Source organism: Platichthys flesus, chromosome 8 (assembly GCF_949316205.1).
Source record: "Platichthys flesus chromosome 8, fPlaFle2.1, whole genome shotgun sequence".
Taxonomy (NCBI): Eukaryota; Metazoa; Chordata; class Actinopteri; order Pleuronectiformes; family Pleuronectidae; genus Platichthys; species Platichthys flesus.
The window spans coordinates 2799093-2817900 of NC_084952.1; the positions used below are offsets into that span (position 1 = coordinate 2799093).

Sequence of the window (18808 nt, forward strand, 5' to 3'; positions counted from 1 at the left end):
TGAGAGGATGACGCGGTCAGATTATGTGGACGGTGGAGCCAGACTCTGGTCGAGCACCAGGCAGCGTATTTTCCCAGGAATGTAGGTCAATATAACCACATTAGAACCCGGGTGAGGCGGTAATTACAGCAGGGGGGGGAGGAGCGGTGAACGTTCAGATGCCGCGCGGCACTTGACGGACGCAGCAGCTCCACCACCTGAGACGCAGAAATAACTCCGGCCACTTAATCACACGCTGAGGACGCTTGTTTTTCATCAGGTCGTTCATGCGCAGCGAGACAAAGGGAAGGAAAGAATGAAATGCAGGGTTCGAGAGCTGCTGTGTAACCGACTCTCATAACAAGATGACAGGCCTCCATTAAATGGATCTTCCACGGTTTCGCTCACACTTGATTTATAAACTTCAAAAGTACATTAGTGCTTCACTTTCTCACAGAAAGGTTTTCCTTAGATAAACCGACATCTCTGGAACACCTCACCGGGATTTAAAAGTGATTTAACTGGGATTTAACTGGGATTTAAACACAATTTAAAACCTGACGTGAGTTCTTAGCCTCAATGCAGCTTCATCTGGATTTTGCAGACCGGCAACATGCTTCTAAATATGATGTGTTGTTAAAGATACGTCCAGAGTCTGAGTCTCCTTAAATCTGAGAGTATTGAGTCTAATCAATTAGCAAAGTGTAACTGCAGGTTATTATAAGGCTGCAGTTTTATTTTTATGTTGTCATGTAGTTAGCAGCATTACACAACTCTATTGGAGGGATAACCACAAAACCTAGTGGAAGGATGCATTGTGGGTAAGGAAAGAACACATATAATTTTGGTGTGGATCCGCTTCACGGGCTGGATCGAAGAATTTGGAACATAGCAAGATCGGGTTTTGGGATTTTCCCAGGAATTATTCATGGCTCTTGATTTAAAAAATCTGCCATGTTTAGAATACTTTTATTTAGAGTGATTCCAGTTACATGTACGTACCGTCATCGGCGTCACTGGCCCCGACAGCGATGACACTGGACCCAGGCGGCAGACTCTCGGAGACGGAGGTGCTGTACGCCGTGGTGTTGAAGATGGGCGGGTTGTCGTTCACGTCCAGCACGTTGAAATACACTCTGACCGTGCTGGCCTGCCCGCCGCCGTCCTGGGCCCTGGCCGTCAGGATGTAGTACTGCTGCACCTCGTAGTCCAGAGGACGCGTCACGTTGAAGACGCCCGTCACCGGGTTCAGCAGGAACGTCTCGTCCTCGTCGTCTTCCTCCAGTGAGTAGGTGACCTCTCCGTTCACCCCCGAGTCAGAGTCGCTCGCCAGGATGGCCGCCACGATGGAGCCTGCAAGAGTCAGACCAGAAGTTTGATTTCCCCTCCAAATATAAGTAAGTTTATTATATCTGCAGGAGGTAAATACGACTCTTCTTTAAAACCAGACATCCAGTGACGAAGTTGCCAATTTTTTAAAATAACATTAAAATAATGGATGTTTTAGGGATTAAGATATCACAGATTGAATCGATCAAACACACAACGATAGAATGTTTTTATTTGTACTTTCTGAGTTTGATTTGATGCATGATGATCAAACTCCTCTGTAGAAGTTCCAGACCCTTCTCAGGATTATTGTAAATCCTGCTGGCTGTTGATAGATCTCCACATAAATCAAATATCAGCCCGTTGAACTCTTAATCCCCCCCTTGAGGAACACAGGGATGATTTGTGAGACCTACGACCGTCTTATAAACGACTACAAAGAAGCTGCTCCCGATAATTCGATGCCTCTTGATGATCTTAACAGAATCGACAAACGGTTTTTGCAGAAGTCGGAACGCGGCCTGTCTGAGTCCTGTCTCAGAGATTTACCTGGTGCCATGTCTTCAGGGATATCAAAGGAGTAGGTGGAGCGGGAGAACTTGGGCGTGTGGTCGTTGATGTCCTGGACCGTGATGTTCAGCCGCATGTCGGACGACTGCTTCCCGTCGTCAGCGCGCACCAGGAGGGAATATTTGGACCGGCGTTCCCGATCCAGTTTCTTGGTGGCGATCAGATCCCCGGACTCCGGGTCGATCCGGAAACTCTCGTCCGCCCCACTGATGATGGTGTAGGTCACAAGAGCATTGGGACCCTGAGGTGGACACAGACAGTAGATATTATGAGTTATGGTAAATCGAACGTGAGTTTCTAGTGAATATATTCTTGTTTGTTTTCTAAAACAACTCAGGAAACACATCTGGGGCCAGCAGGTTCGAGTATTTACCTTCTCAACCTTTTACTAACAGGTTCAAACGTCTGTTCTCAGGTCACCAAGAGGAAAAGCTTCATGATTACAAGCATCAAAGCAACTGTATCTGGTCGGAAATCAGATTTCTCACCACATGTTCGTGAGGCACGTCTCAAGATCAAACTAGCTTTTAATCCAGCATGAATGAAACCCTTCACTGTGCGCCTCCTTCACAGGGACGGCAGACAGGTTTCAAACAGGACCGTGCAACAGATGGCAAATCAAATCAAACAGAAGAAGGAGGAGGAGGAGGAGCAGGAGGAGCAGGAGGAGCTGGAGGAGAAAGTGACTGTGCCTCTAAACCCTGAGCAAACAGGAAAACTTTGTGAACATCCTCGATTGAAGTTACAATGAGCTAAAATAAAAATAAATCAATCAAAAACATTTTAATCCCAAAAGATTTAAGATATTGATTTGTATTGGAAAGTATGATAAAAAAATATGCATCTAAATTACAATATTGCTTTGCTTGTTTTTAGAAAATATCACTTTTACTGTGGATTCTCGTTCTTTATTGTGTGTTTCATTTACTTATGTAAAGTATGTACAGTTTTAAGTATATTCCAGTATTTATTTAATTTTACAAAGATGTTGTTATCAAACTCATATATATTATATAATAGGTCAGGCTTCCATTTTATCAATACAGTAACTCTAAAAACATTTCTTTCAACCAAACACACAAAGGTTTCTTTTTCACAGCCTAAACCACATAGTCTACATGTCATGTATCGTTGGTCACAGTGGAGGCTGAGAGAGAAAGAAGAAGAAGCCGAATGGTGAGACTCCTCTTCCTCTTTGAACTTCGGGGGGGTGATTGTGTCCCTCTGTAAATGCCACTAATAGATCCCCTGTTACGCCGGTCAAGTACATGTCCCGTGACACATGTGATGGCTGTAGCGTGAGGCCTCGGAAGAGGAAAGGGGGACCGAACGAGACGTGACAACTGAATGAGGGCGACGACAGAGCTTGACATTTATATTTGCGCCGGGAACAATAAGAGATCAGACGACTGTCTGGCTCTCTGTGTCTTCTGCCAAAAGGAAGAGGCAACATCAAAAAGCCACGGCTATTCACAGAGATGAAGAGCGAGCTCTGGTTACAGCTGGTTAAAGCTAAAAGAGACTCTTTCACATACGGCTGATGCTTTTTGATCCTGCGGGACAAAGGGAAGGTCAATGTAAAGACAGGAGTTGTATAAAGTTGTTGCTGTATTTGAAAACCAACACATTGTATCTTACTGTATCTTAATTAATCTATACTGAAAGATGCTGAAGGGTATGAGATGCTGGAAAGTTGTGTTTCTCATTTAATCTGTATATTTCAGGATTGTGTTTGCTGAGCACATTTGTTTTAATGGCTTTTTGACAATATACAATGTTTTTCACTGTGGGAACACAAGTGCTAATTTTGGAACATCAGCATGAAGTTAAACTTTCATCAACCAAGATCAAAACAGTATATTAGCTGCATACCGCTGATAGGTTGCTCCAATAGGCTGTGAAAGTTATACAGAGAGTTGGGATCCTGCTGCCAACAGCTCGAGAAATAAACTGCCCAGATTCCATCTCTATTCTTTTCCCCTTCTGTCTTTAACGGGCTGAACCTGGTGGCCTTTGCCAAACGCTTTAGTCGGAGTCAATATCATGAGGCCAAGTTCACGACTCCTTCTTATCTCTCTTCCCGTGGCCTCTTTTCACAACGGATAAAACCTCTGTCTTCTTGACCTTGTCCTTCATTGAGTTACCAGAAACCCGGTCTGAGATCCAGGCCCGTAAAAAAAAGAAAGCAGGGAGGCCGGAGCGAGGCTCTGCTCATCTAAGGACCCTGCTGTCATCAATCAGAGGCTCCAGATCTGGCAATCCCATCAGCCACCTGGGCTGCGGTCCGGAACCCAACACCCGCGGTTTGCCAATTAATTTTCTGATAGGGTTCAAAAGCGGAGCAGGGAAGGTGGGAGACGCCGAGCAGGGGGTCCGCCGCCTAACACACACGTTCTGAAAATAGTTTATGCACATGACAAAAAGTTACACTCTCTGATTTAAATGCACTCGTTCCTCCTGCTGCTCCCTTCACTTTCTCTACATTGAACCGATGCAAGTAATTAAGATCGTACACACACTCACACACCAACACTGGCTGCCCTCTTGACCTCCACTCAAGAGTTTGACTACTTTACAACTCTCCATAGACACAATGGGTTGTTGGGGCGAGAACAGAATAAAAGAGGGCTGACCAATTAAACGGCAGCGTTCCAGGGAGCAGAGTGTACCAGACTGCAGCAGAAGGAAACTCATTTAGCAGATGAGTGGTTTTTGGGAGCATGCAGTTCCTATGAGAAGAGAGAGAGGTGTGAAGCAGACAGCGCCGGCGGGGATTGCAAGCTTCCTGTATGCTATAGCACAGAGCCAGCCCGGCCAATCATAACACAGACTCCTGAAAGACAAGCAATGTGTTGTCTTTGAGATAAAGTCTTTGAAAGTCAAGAGATGGGCCAATACGCTGGGACGCTGGCGTGTAAATCTGTTTCACAACTGCAGAAATATATGTGCAGTAGGTCTGCCGGCCTCTGGAACCCATTACAACTCATTTGGAGGCTACGCTCACTTTCAAAGACCTCTCCTAAAACACCCATTGTTTCACTTTTCTTCGTTAAAAAGGTTTTTTACCTGTGACATACTTTCCACATAAGGTCAGAATTGCAATAAAACATTCAGAGCCTTTCCAAAAGCACAGAAGGCGGCATATTTCTTTCAAATGAGGCGAGAAACTTTTTCTCAGAGGCCCCTGTGTTAGCCCACGTTAGACACAAGAGCAAAGTTTTATATCGATTTCCTTTCATCCCTCGTGCAAAACCTCTCTTTCTATTCGGGATGGAAATGGGTGTAGCAAAAAACGGATGCGTAGAAACAGCATTTTAATCACTGGGATCACTGTGATGTCTGAATCCAGCCCGTCAGCTGGCCAACAGCTTGCACTCTTGGCTACGCAGCGCTGGCTCACACATGTGGCTTTCTCAGCAACGGCACCAATGCGTTCCGTACACTTAGTGTCAGCGCAACTTAGGTTTCCTGCGTAAGGATGTGGGCACAGACTTGGCCGGAGTCATATCTGGCTCAGACCAGGAGCTGGAATGAAGTACAGGCTTCTATTTAGCAAACCTATTCATGGCAGCGCTGAAGTTTGGAGTAAACATCTCCAGAATCTGTAATTCCTAAAAAGCATTTGTTTTAGCTGTCCACTGTTTCCTTTACATCCCTGACTGAAAGCAGAAGAGACGGTTCTTTAGTTTCGTCACTTTGCACGATGCATGTGCCTCTACTGCAAGTGCACGTCAAAATGAACCCTTCATTTTGTACAAAAAGAGCCTCGAGTTTCATCTCATGCACCAAAGCTCCAGACCCCGTGAGGAAAAAGTGACCAACTGCACAGTTTGATTTAAAAACCATATGTTAAATCGTCGCAGGATCAAAGCTGTGAATACTTGGGTGCAGGAAAAAAAGAAAAATAATCAAATCATGTCCCTAAAATTCCTTTAGTGGGAAAGACGGACATATTTCCAGGGTCTGAGATTTACAGTCAATACACAGTTTTGATAAAAGAGAAGTGGTCAGACGACTTTTCGCACATTCAGAGGGAAGACACGGGGGTTAGGCAACAGCTGTGCAATAAAAAACATTATATGTGAGTCCATATTCCTTCTTTCTAATCGCTCTCGCTTCCAAGGCCCCGACTTTTTCCATTCAGTTCAACTGTGTCCTTTGGCATGGCGGAGGGACCGCAGCACCGGGACATGCTGCCAGGGCCTGCGTTTCGCTCACTGCAGGATTTAATGTCCATATCCTGTCTAAAGCAGCTAAAGATGAAGCTCTTAACTAATTGAGAGCGATGCTGCTGATGTAATGTGAACCGTGGGGATTCTGGAGAAGACTCCTCGGAGCTGCAGGACGAAAAAATCTATTTGCTGGCCACTCTCCTCCGAACTCTGTGACACCACTGGCCTCCACACATCTCGGATTGTGTCAACACACGAGCCAGAAAAGGACAAATCGTTCACTTATTATTATTCTGCCGGAGAGTGTGTGAGAGCATGAGTGTGTGTGTTTGCACCAGAACAATGTATGAAGACGTTAATTTAAACTGGTTCTCTGTGTGTTTATACCAACACAATCTGCCTTGTACTGTAGAGCAGACAATTCTGTTACGTACTGCATTGCTGCTTTATTTTTTAAATGCTTATCCTAATTTCCTTTTTCCAAATTTTAAGTTTTGCTCCCAAGGGAAAAGCCTTAACTGTGTCTTTGCTTAATAAGCAAAGTCAATGATAAATTGATAAACAGATTACTTGTTGATTAGTTTCTGTCAGCGAGTTATTGATAAATTAAATTACCGTTTCAACACTTATCTCAAGCTACGTGATCCAATTAATCAAAAACTAAAACTTCACTCTCTACTCTCTCACGTCCATTATCACCAGGTTTTCATGGACATTTGCTGGATTTCTATCTAGCAGCATTACACAAAAACTAAAGAGTACATTTTGACAGGATCCGTGTGAGGGGTGGTGGTTTTGGGGCGTTTTTTTAACAATTTACCAGAAAGTAATTCGTGGATCTATTAGAAAAAGATCTGGCATATAAAGGTGACTGATATTTATGTGTAATTGGGTGTAGCTTGATTGAATGGGGACTGTTAAGCCCTTGGTGCAGGTGTCCACACTCTAGCTAACTCCATTGTTTTTTACTACAGATTAATCTTGTGCTCTTCACACTGAGTGAATTAGGACTAATCCAAATAACAGTCAAAGAGACTCTCAGTGAGGCGGGGATCTCCTTTTCAACGCCAATGACGTTTATAACATTCCATCCAATCATTGGCACAATAAAAACACATTGGCTGACGGGGGCCTTGTTTTATTATTTAAAAAAGTTTAAGAAAGGTCGTAGGTTGTGTAACCAGTAAGAAAATCTTCTGAAAACTCCAATATATCCTCTTAAATTACTGTTATTTCTTTCTTTATAACGTTCGGCTAAATATCTTGAGTGGCTTTAATTTTGGAAAACGCTGTTAAAGTATATATTTACCTGCATATAAAAGTCATAATGTATGCTGCACTACTCTCTCCTTCATAATAAATATCACAGGTTTACAGAGGTTCCCCGGAGACAGGCAGCGTTTCCTGCCTCGGCTCCTCCGCCATGAATATCTGCATAAGAAAGGTCCAACATAAAGACGGTAAATGTTGACTTAGCTCAAATTCAGCTGCATTAGCCTCATAAAACCATTTGAATCTGCAGTGGTTTCTACACCACGTAGGAACAAAAAACCTAGAGCATATTTCTAATGCAAATCACTCCCTGGATATCTATTCCGAGAGCAGTGGAGTGGAAAACGGACGCAGGAAAGTAGAAAAACACTGTCGGACCAAATAGAAACTTGGGGAGCTATTACCTGGTCTGCATCCGTGGCTGTTAGCTGCATTATCTTGAAGCCGTCGCCGACGTTCTCCTCGATGGTCACGTCGAGGATATCGTTAGGGAAGACGGGCGGGTTGTCGTTGACGTCCTGCAGCGTGATCTCCACCTGCAGAGGAAGAGTAAACACCACAGTTTCCATCAGAGCTCAGCCAAACTCGGCCTTCCACAGCTGTTAGGAGGACAAATGACACAACATGTCGATCCGCTCGGATTCCAGACGATGGAGGAGCTGCACGGTGAGTGGAAAGTTCTCACTCTCTGACTCACCGAGGGCTCGAGGGGAAAATCAGTTAAAGGACGAGGTCTTGTGTGCCAACGTGAAAGATCGACTGAATTATTGTTTCATCCAGAGATATTATCACATTGTTGAAGTAAGTCTGCATCTGTTAAACTGCATAAAAATGATTCTGCAGCTTAGATGTAAATTTGAGAAAACCAAAACAAGTATGCAAGAAAAATTAATAAACGCGCTAGTATTGGCACTGTAGCTAGTGCTAGCTAGTGTTGGTTGCTGCTAACCTTAGCTGCTACTTACTGTTTCCCGACAGCGAATCCAAGTGATGCTCGAACACGTGAGTATTTTAGTTTGTGAACCACATACAGACAACAGATGTAGTCATGACTGAGGAAAGTGTTAGCTTAGCAGAGCTTAAGGTTGGCTAAAGTTAGCTTTAGCTTTGTCTGACCAGTGACACTCACATGGCTTTACATGGTGAGGATAACTACAAATCACTAATTTAAATATATATATAATAAAGAGATAAATTCATAGACCTTGCTCATAGGTTAAAATGGTCCTGAAAGCTTAACAGGGAGGACACAAGTTTGCTTTTACTGCCCGTAAAAACTAAAATCATGTAGCTAATAAGGTAAGAAGTTCAAATACCAAAGCTACATGTGTATTAGAATGTAAAATGATGCGTTAAGTTATGTGTAATATTGCACAATTTCACCACAAAGCAGTAAAATCACAAAATTCGAGCTAGAAACAAACAAACAAGTTAAGCTAACTAATGCTAGCTTGGGAAAGATCTCTGCCTTTTACAGCTGAAATCACAGGAATTAATGCTAATGCTAAATCTAGATAGCATAATAAACCTTGAAGATTTATCTACTAATCTGTCTCGATAGTAGTCAAATTAATTAGCATTTGTTGTGTTAGCTGTTGTACAGTAGTGATGGCTGCATACTAGATACTGGATAAACTAACATATCTCTTCAGAGCTGCAGGTCTATGGTAGACCACATTTACCCCCATGTCAGGGGAGCTTATGGAAAATGTACAGTTTATAAAATGACTGGAGGCTCGTTTCCACAGAGATGTGTGTAACAGTAGAGAAAAGCTACTGCAGCTCAGGGATTTTCACTTTCATGTCTTAACAACCTAAATAAACACACATTACACTGTCGACCGCAGACCCCCCATGTGGATCAGCTCCGTCCCATGAAGCGCTGATAAACCTAAATCTAATACAGACGCAGCGGTGGCGAGAATGAAAACTGGGATTAGATCATTTGTTTGGATAAGTTATGAGACATTTAACTTTTTTTCTACTTAAGGATCATGTGGATTTTCATGGTTATGGCCTTTAAATTTCAATCAAGGAAAGTTTTAACGTCAGATAATACAATATTTTTGACAAATTGTGTTTCCTCCAAACTTCCAGCCGAGTATTATTCATGACCAAACATTATTTGCTCTTGAACCGAGTGCATGCGTCATCAATCAGTTGGACGCTGCTTCATGTCGATGTTGCAAAATACTGTGAAGATTCCAGTAGGACGTTATAATGGGAATAAAGATGTCTACATAATGGAACTCCAGGTCAGAATGCTACATGTCTTGATTTGATTATTTCTTATTCCAAGTATGAACTTACTCTACTTAATACGAAAAAGGTTTTCACATGTCGGTGTCTTATTCAGACTTTATTGACATCCATGAAAACACGTCTACTGTCCCTGTGCAAACTTCCCTGTGTTTTACACACAAATATATAAAAACTAGCACTTGAAAAAACATTATTACAGCAATAGCCTGTACATATAAATGTGTTTATTGCTGCAGGAAATCAAGGAAGCTACATATGGCAGCACAATGGGAATCAGTTACACAAGCTGGGCTTTACAAATGTCTTAGGGAAAGTGAGACATTCGTACTTTCAGATGTTCTGTGTCTACTGCGGCAATATTACATTTCCACTCGAATCCCCCAACTTAAACTCATCCACTAACTCAAATATGCATTTCAAAGCAAGTAAACACGACTCGTTTTGAATCATAACAGGCATTCTCTGTTTATTGCTTCTATAAATATGGAAAAGCTGTGTTTAAATTCTCCGGTGATAGGATCTCCATTAATGTTGACAGTGATTATGGTAATTCTTGTGCCAGGCGTCACTTGATGCCCCCACCTCTCTTCCACAACCCCTTTAAAAACCCAACTGTGCATTTGTCGGATGAAACAAGAAAATGCGGAAAAGAAAGGTTGTCAGAGGTCTATAATGGACGCTGTTATTAAAAGGACCGAGCGTTTCCCAGCAGGCATCTGTGGAGCAGACAATAGGCTTCAAGGCCGTATGACCACCAGGGTGGAGGGTCAGATACAGCGGCCTATTCATACCCCGGCTATTAACAGGAAAAGCAGACTCCACGTGCCCCACAAATCTGCTTTGCAACAAACAGAAGCAGGAAACTCCTCGAAAACAGCTGCCACCGACTCCTTCTTAAAGAAAAAGTTCAGTTCATTAAGGATGACCCAGAACAAGAGGCTTGAGGGAGACGTGGTGGAAATGGTGTCACATTCAAAACTGAATAAAATATGCCTCTTGCTGTTTGCCGCTCGGAGGCCACTGCTGCAGCGGGGGGGCAGTGTCACAATTACGAAAAAAATCTCATCGGCGAAAACACTCATTCATGTGTGATGCGCTTGTGCCCCGGTAAGGATGTTGTCCACTTATTAAACCGGCTCTGGGTTGGTGTCTGTGTGTCTCTGCATGAGCGGAGATAATTACAGAAGAACAAGACAAATTATGTCCCGGGCAGCAGGCGATGCACAAGTCGTATAAACAAGTTCACGATGGCAGCTGCTCTCGACTCAACTTGCGCCCGAGCCGAGGGACCGGGGCCGAGTCAACAAACAATGAATATTTATCTCCCGCCCTGTGTGTCCCCTTGATGTGTAAATAATGCAAGGCCCACTTCTGAGGAGGGAACTAATTAGGGCAGAAGTGCAGTTTTGAGAAATAATTACGCCTCACGCTTCCAGTTTGCATAACCAATGCTCCCACGGGACAATAAAAATTATCAAAGAGCTTCGGTGAAAAATTCATCAGAGGAAGAGGAAGCGAGGTCGGGGGGGGGGGGGGGGTGCTGAGAGCGACAGGGGGAGAGGCTCTACTCCCTCTACCTGCGAGCCGGGGACCCAGACGCCGAGGCAGGTGAAACACATTAGTTTACAAGGTAAAGATTGTGTTTCACGGACTACTGCTTCGGGTTGCAGGTGCTGCTAACTGGCTGCCAGGGTTTTATTATTTATGGAGACGGATGAATGATTCACGCGTTGAGTGGTTTCCCGAGCGCCGACGATTATGAGACCTCACGTGATGGAAGGTATTTGTCCAGGAGCTTGACCTCGGCAGTGATGAATTCATCTTGTCCCTAAACTGCCAGAGTGTAGACGAAACACGAAGGAGTGACAGGTGGGATAATTTAGACGTCTGAGCACATGGTTTGAAATCTGCTCTCCTTTCTCACGCATGGAATTTAAGATTAAAGGGTCAGTTCGACTATTTCACATAAAGAAATACAGTATTTCTTTCACAGCAGAGTGTCTGCAGATTTCTGCAGTGACTCCAATATAATGGCGGTGAATATTAATGTGTTTGTGGGGCTAAAAGTGGGGGAATACATTTTAAAGAAAAAACAACTTGTTCCAATAAATAATGTCCCAGTTATATTTGATAATCTGTAGAACTGTTTCCCACAAAGATATAATCCCAATGAAATTTGCTCATAGATGTGAAAATCCACTAATCTTGTCTAAAAACTAGTGTTGAACAGCAAATTAAGTGTTGATGTTTCTCACAATCAATGGAGGTTAAAGAACAATACAAATATCCAATATCTACGGTATATCCTCCTTCTGATTTGCTCTACACAGGCATCGCCCATCATGCATGCTGCACTATTAAAACTCTGTAAAATCGACTGCCTTTCTGGACATTTTCCGGAGCACGTCGCTGTCTCTGACCCTCCACATTTACCCATTCCTTAAAAAAAAAGACTTGCTTCTAGAAGTAAAAATAGTCTGCAGACATCAAAAGCACAGACCTTCACCTCAAGAGCCACAGAATATACCGAAATATGTCTCCCGTCCCACCGTTAAAATCCAAAGTGAGGAGAAACCAGAGTTGCGGTTACAGCTGAAGGCAAAAAGCTTCACCTGTATCACCGAGAGCAAACAACCTTTGCCATTTTACCCACATCTGAGAAGTGGAAGCAGCACTGGTTTTCATGTTTCCTACTCTGAGACGTCTCGTACTTGTCGTCCTGCCAAATGCTCTGCAGTCAGTCAGACACAGGGATGGGGGGGGGGGAAGAGACTCACTGCAGGAGCCGGAGACGTATTATTTGAGCACAGTCCCGTGTCGGCTGTGCACATATTTTGTCAGTTACCGACTCAGTTGTTTTTAATAACCGGTAGAGAGTAGAGATTAATTAGGTGAGCGATGGTTTGCATTACGGATGAGTAATCCAGTGCATGCTTCCTCCACTGAACACCGCGAGCCTCCGAGCGAGAAGGGTAAAAATCACATCATTAGCACTGACATTTTTTCCTCTTTCCAAAACCCAGACCTCTCTGAACCCCCCCCCCCCCCCCAAATAATAAAAAAAAGCGACCTCTGAGTGCAACTGATGCAACAGTTGGCCTGTAAAAGCTGAGCTCATCTGATCGTAAAAACTGGAGCAGGGTGCGTCTCCTGCAGGAAACAATCATTTCAAAATGATTAAATGTCTCATTAGATGCTGTTGACGAGTCGGGGTCAAGGGCTGGGGGGGAACGCAGACTTCCAGCTCTCGTTATATTCTGGCCGCTGAGATTGAACGATTCCACTTTGCATCATCCCTTCTCACTCATGTGCTCCTGAGCCCGGAGTTGGACCTAATTTGTTAAATAAAAATGGGATTACAAATCAATTCCAAATATAACACTTCATCACTGAATCACAGCCAGACTTATGCGCTGTTAAAAGTAATGACCCAGTTTTTTTGGCAAAGTACAAACAGTTAAATTGCACAAAGAAATTGTTGTAATGCCACGAAAGCGAGTCAGCGACCGAAATCCCTTTGAAACGCGCCGACTCCATTGAAGTATGATTAATAAATAAGCAAAACTAATGTGATCAGAGGAATAATGCAGAGTTTGTGAACGCTGATATGATGGTTATCTGAGGTGACGTTGGTCTGATGCCTTCGACTTTGTGTGAGACACTGAGGAGAGAGGAAGGCTGGTACAGCTTGGGCTGGTTAGCTAAATATTCCAACAGAGGCAGAGAAATACAAGTAATCCAGCTGCTGCATTTCCCAAAAGGAGCAGGAGAGTCATCACACAGCCTTCTCATATTCAGACGGAGAGGGTACACCCCCCACCCCCTCCCCTTCCAACCACTGACTGCAAAACCTCTCGAGAAACCGCACCCATGCAGGTCAGCAAGGACGTCCCAATGCTGCTTCAACACCAGGATCAAACGTCCAGGGGATTGTGAAGTCCATGCATACTGGAAAACCTTTATTTAGCCAAAAGATCCTGCACTATTTAGGAGCCACTGTATCGTATGAAGGAAACTGTCACCCTGCGAGTTTTTGGAAATGGATTACTGAGCGTCTAGAAGAAGCCCAGACCTGTGTCTGTGTTTTCCTTGCTTAATCTGAAAACCGTATGGAATGATCTGTGCACATCTGACGAATAACCGCTATTTGAGGGACTGGGTTGATAGAATTCTGCTTTTAACTGCAGCTCTGCAGACCATGTTGACAAGACCCTCATTATTTCACTTCCCTTGCTGCCCCTCCTCGTGGTCGTTTCAACTGTTTAGATGAAACGTCGTCGACCCTTGGCTGGAGATTTATGAGCCCTAAGGCCTCGCGGGCTCTTGGGGTCAAGGACGCCGGTCAAGATGCCATCTCACACCTCTGTCTTTTAATAATGAAGGTTAACACAGCTAAATAATTAAAGACGAGGTCAAACTGATCTCTTGAACGCGTGTACGGATCCAAAAGCCTCGACCTGTCAAACAATCTTCTGCAGAGCAATTCATCCTCCGACCGCAGTCTTCAGGCCCGGAGAAGTGCACGCGCTCTGGAGACAGGAATTTGAGCATACCGGAGATGGGAATGTGCCCGGGAAAAAGCAGACAAAGCTGGACGCCAGCCAAACCTCAGCACTCGGTGCAAGAGTGAAGTCAGGATACGATCATAACCCCCCCCCCCCCTAAATCTCCTGCAGTCCCATGGAAACAAAAAGAGAAAAAACAGCAAGAGGGAGTTAGAGAAAGAGACAGACAAAACAAAACAGGAGAGCCTGCAAACAATCACAAAGCACCTTGGCCTTATGTGAGCACCGAGGGGAGAGACATTGTTGGACAAGTGGTTTTCATAAAGGGGATCACTGTCCTCTCAGTGGACCACTTCACCAACTGTTAAAAGAGTGTTTGTCTACAGCCGGCCCCTTCAAGCCCCCTGCAAGCCCCTCGCCAACACAGGTTCCCTCCGAGCGTTTCTGGTGGGTTATATAATCCAACAGAACTAATAACCCACCGGGTCATCTGGACTGGTGTCCTGTTTCAAGGAGCCTCTGGGCTCGTACACATCTCCGCACACGGGAGAGTGGGAGCATATCGTGATGGATCGCCATATTTAATGGTCCCGTATCCGGCCATGACTGGTGCAAACTGGGCTTCTTCTTCTTCGCTATAAACAGCCATAACTCTTCCCCCATTATTCCTACCTGGGAGAGTTGGATGGAAAGTTTAATTAGACCTTGTGCAAGATCAGAGTAGAGCTAATGGAGGCGAGACATGATTTAGCTCTCCTTGAAGCCGGAGCACAATTCAAAGCTGTCATCGAAAATTACCATAGCCTATTAAACGCAGCGTGTTTCTGTATCCCTGGATTAAAAGGTTAGACGAACATCAAAACAAGCATTTTTCTCCGTCTTGTGAGATGAAAGGTAGAAAACAAAATAATTAGCCTGTTTGTGAAAAGCATGCTTTGAAGATGTGAGGGGGAAAGAAATGGATTTCCTTGTTATCAGTTGTCTTTCTTTTCAGAGGACATTTTCTTTAATGGAGGGAGAGCAGAACCGGAGTCAGCCGTCTATCAGTCTTCAGGTCGCTGACGCTTCGTGAGTCTGCGGCCTTATCACGGCGCCCTCTCCACAATTACCTCCAATTAGGTCCTTCAAGCCTTCAGACCATGGAGAGGAGAGCAACTCAGAATTCTGAGATTGCTAAAACAAAAACGTACAAAAAAGATATAAAAAGAACTTGATTTTCAGATTTTGAATCACTTCAGGGATCAAATAAACTTGTAATAAACCTCATCCTTCTCGGTTAAGCATTTCTGTGGATATTAAATTTTTTTAATAGCTTTTCGCTGCAACTTTCAAAGCAAAACTATTCTTCTACTTCTTCTGGCTGCACTTACTCTTCTTAGTTTGCTAAAACAAACTTTGTATTCAACATAAGATAAACTCATTTGTAATTTTCTGATAACATCAACTTTTCAAGGGGCCTGTGTTTGCATTAATCCTGATGGAAATAAAAAACTTCAGACAGTTTTACAAAGGACAAGAGGTTAGAGAATGTTTTCCAGCCCGTAGATGAGTCTGTAATCCGTCAACTGATATGAAAGAGAGGAAAAATCCCCACAGTTGGACGCACAAGCTTCGGCTTTTATCCCGAAGGCGGCAATATAACATGCCGCTAGAAATTAAACAAAGTAGTCAGAAACAAATTTCAAAACATGGCTTATAGGTTAAAGCTCTGAAGGGGCCATTCTTCACAATAAGTACTTTTGATTTCACTGCAGAATCTTGTTATTTTTCCAAATGCAGTAAAGCTACACACTTAGAAGTACCTCCTCAACCTGTGGTTATGTCCCAAAAAGTTCAATTATTGTCTTATTCTGATTGAAATTGGATCTGATTCGTCAAATATACGTCTTGACACGGGGAGGATTGTTCCATATGGCTCAGCTCCTAACGTCAGGCTTCACATTAGAGGGATTTAAACAGATAAAAAGTGAAATGCAGTAAATATAAGATATCATTTTTATGGAGCCGGTATCTCTTTTCAAAACTTCTGGAAGGTCTGCGCGAGGCTTTAAAGACGACTGCGGCTTCCATTTCACAGTCGCTGTCAGCTGCTGATAAATGCATGAGATCTACAGGAGCTGGGCTGGGACAGAGAAATGCATTAGTGAAAGAGATCTCTCCAGTTTGACCTAATTATTTACAAGTCACATCTGGGAAGATAGAGTGGAAACATTACGCTAATTCTGCGACCTAGAACTCCGGGCTGGGTTTGGCACTGATGGGATTAAGAATTCATTAGACTAGATTTTGCTGTTTGAGAATTTATCACATCAAAGACGTGTTGTTCCAGCTACTCCAATCAATCAATCAATCAAATTGTATTTGTATAGCCCATATTCACAAAACACAATCCGTCTCATAGGGCTTTAACATGGTGTGACATCCTCTGTCCTAACGCACAGCAAGAGAAAGGAAAAACTATTAAAAGAACTTTTAACAGGGTAAAAATACTTGTTTGCTGTTGGTTCTGAAATCTGACCCCTTTCACTTTTCAGGTAAAGAACAACAAAATCGGTTTCCTCTGTTTGTAAAGTTGTTTTCTTTCACTTCCATCATATTTTGGAATCTACATCAACACGTCCAATCTTATGCTGTGAATTTTTACTCTTAATATTTTCTGGACATTTCACCAGGGGATAGACAGGAAAGTTCCATAAGAATTCCAGAGTAACACACTTAGACGTTTGCCTTTTCACACACATCCCCCTCTGGGAAATTTCATGTGAAAGCAGCTTATATAAGGACGTAAGTAAGGCTGCTCTGCAAGTCAGTGTGTGTAACATCAGGATGACGGAGTTCAAACAAACAACTGAGGTCAAGATAAAGAGATAAACTTTACTACATCTGAACGACCGTGAGTGGAGAAGTGGAGCATGGTGAGACGGGAATGTGTGTGTGTGTGTGTGTGTGTGTGTGTGTGGTGCCGAAAAAAAAGATCCTTTAATCCAAGACAGGAGTTGTTGTGTGAAAAGCTCCAGGCCCCCCCGCCCCTCGAGCCAGTGTTTATGTGAACGACCCCTGAAAACCTCAACATTGGGCCCAGCAACAGAGAGAGTGTGTGTGCGCGTTTGTGTGTGTGTGTGTGTGTGTGTGTCTGTGTGTGTGTGTGGCTGACCTATACTCCGGGATGAAACGCGACAGCCACCCACAGCTTCATGCTGACCAAACTAAAAATACAATAGTGGCTTCAGTGATACCTTCAAACAATGGATAGAAGTTCAGATATTTCTACCGGTATTTATATCTAATCCAGCACACAGCTCAGACCCGTCTTTAGATCTCTATCACATATCTCCAATCAGTGTGTTTGGTGTGGAGCCGCGGCTGGGAAGTGAGCAGCTTAGCTGGGCATGAAAACTTAGACACAAATAAAAGAAATCACAATTTGTGGTTGTTACAACAACATGAACTGAGATGACTGGACCTCTGGAAGTCAATGCAATGCATATAAATATTACCGCCATGTCTCAAAAAACTAAAATTATTGTTTATACATTTTGTCCTGATTAGAGAAACTAGAGATTTGGATTTTAGCTGCATTTTCAAACTTTCAAAAAGGAGCCAAAAAACGTCATGCTAAGCTAATTGCCTCTTGGCTGTAGCACAGACATATTATTATATCATTAACAAACTCTTATCAAGAAAATTATCAATCATCTAACTATAACTGAATGCTTGGAATAGACCAAACCAGACCAAGAAATAAAATGAATATTGGACCTAGATTTACCAGGTGAACAGAAAAACACAACATAAAAGGAATAAATAATTTTAAATACGTATGCGATGAAATTCAAACATAACAAACCATAATGACATTATTTCTTCACACCAAATATTCCTAATGCATATGCTTGACTGTCCTGCATGTTAAACTTTTAGTTTTGGTGCACCATACATCTGCCGCGGTCATTTGGACCTCAGCAGGAAACAGCTTGGCCAGAGAACCTGATCCGAAGCCATTCTGAGGGGCAACAGAAGACAAAAAAAAGAAAATGACAGAGAAATGTTGATGAATTTAACATGAGGTGGTGCAAAAAAAACACTTCTGCCAAATAAATTGACAATGAGGGACAGCCCCCCCGCTGCTGAGGCCATTCAAGCTACCAGACGACAGCGCCTGGAGATAGCTCGGCCGCTTTCCTCTCACACAGATAGACAAACGGAGGGAAATGAAAACTGTGCACCAATCACACGGCGGACATTCATACATGTGCGTCGGCTACACGGAGGTCTCCCTGCGCTTCACATGTGCAACTCTCTTATTATCATGAAGATGGGCCTTTTAAAAGTACCATCCATCTTAATTAACAAGCCATTTGTATGCACTTCAGCCCCGAGTATGGGAAGAAATTCTGTGGCCAAGGACGAATTCTCGGGCTCTAAGACATCATTAGCGGATTAAAAAGAAACAAAACACGACTTCAATAGCCTTCACATGTTGCCTGCACATTTCATTATCTCCCACTGTTCCCAGCTTCATCCTTTTAGGGTTTTTTTACGGATGTGCACCAGAACTTTGCTTGTCATTCCTTTGGAGTTTCACATAATTTGAGGCACTCTCTCCTTGATTTAGGGCCCGGGCCTGTAACATCAATGCCTCACTGTCTGAGGAGTAAAAGCGACTGGCGTGTAGCATGTCCCTCTGCGGCTACCGAAATGAGCGAATATAATTTCTGC

General features: G+C 43.4%; 1 protein-coding gene across 1 annotated transcript in view; it reads right to left on the reverse strand.

The window, feature by feature from the left end:
- fat4 (FAT atypical cadherin 4) overlaps positions 1–18808 on the reverse strand; it is a 99792-nt gene that overhangs the window by 38493 nt on the left and 42491 nt on the right. The window contains exons 2-4 of the mRNA XM_062394183.1: positions 7727–7858; positions 1858–2119; positions 982–1332 (exon numbers count right to left, since the gene is read on the reverse strand). Coding sequence (XP_062250167.1) covers positions 982–1332; positions 1858–2119; positions 7727–7858 — 745 coding nt within the window. The remainder of the gene's footprint in view (positions 1–981; positions 1333–1857; positions 2120–7726; positions 7859–18808) is intronic.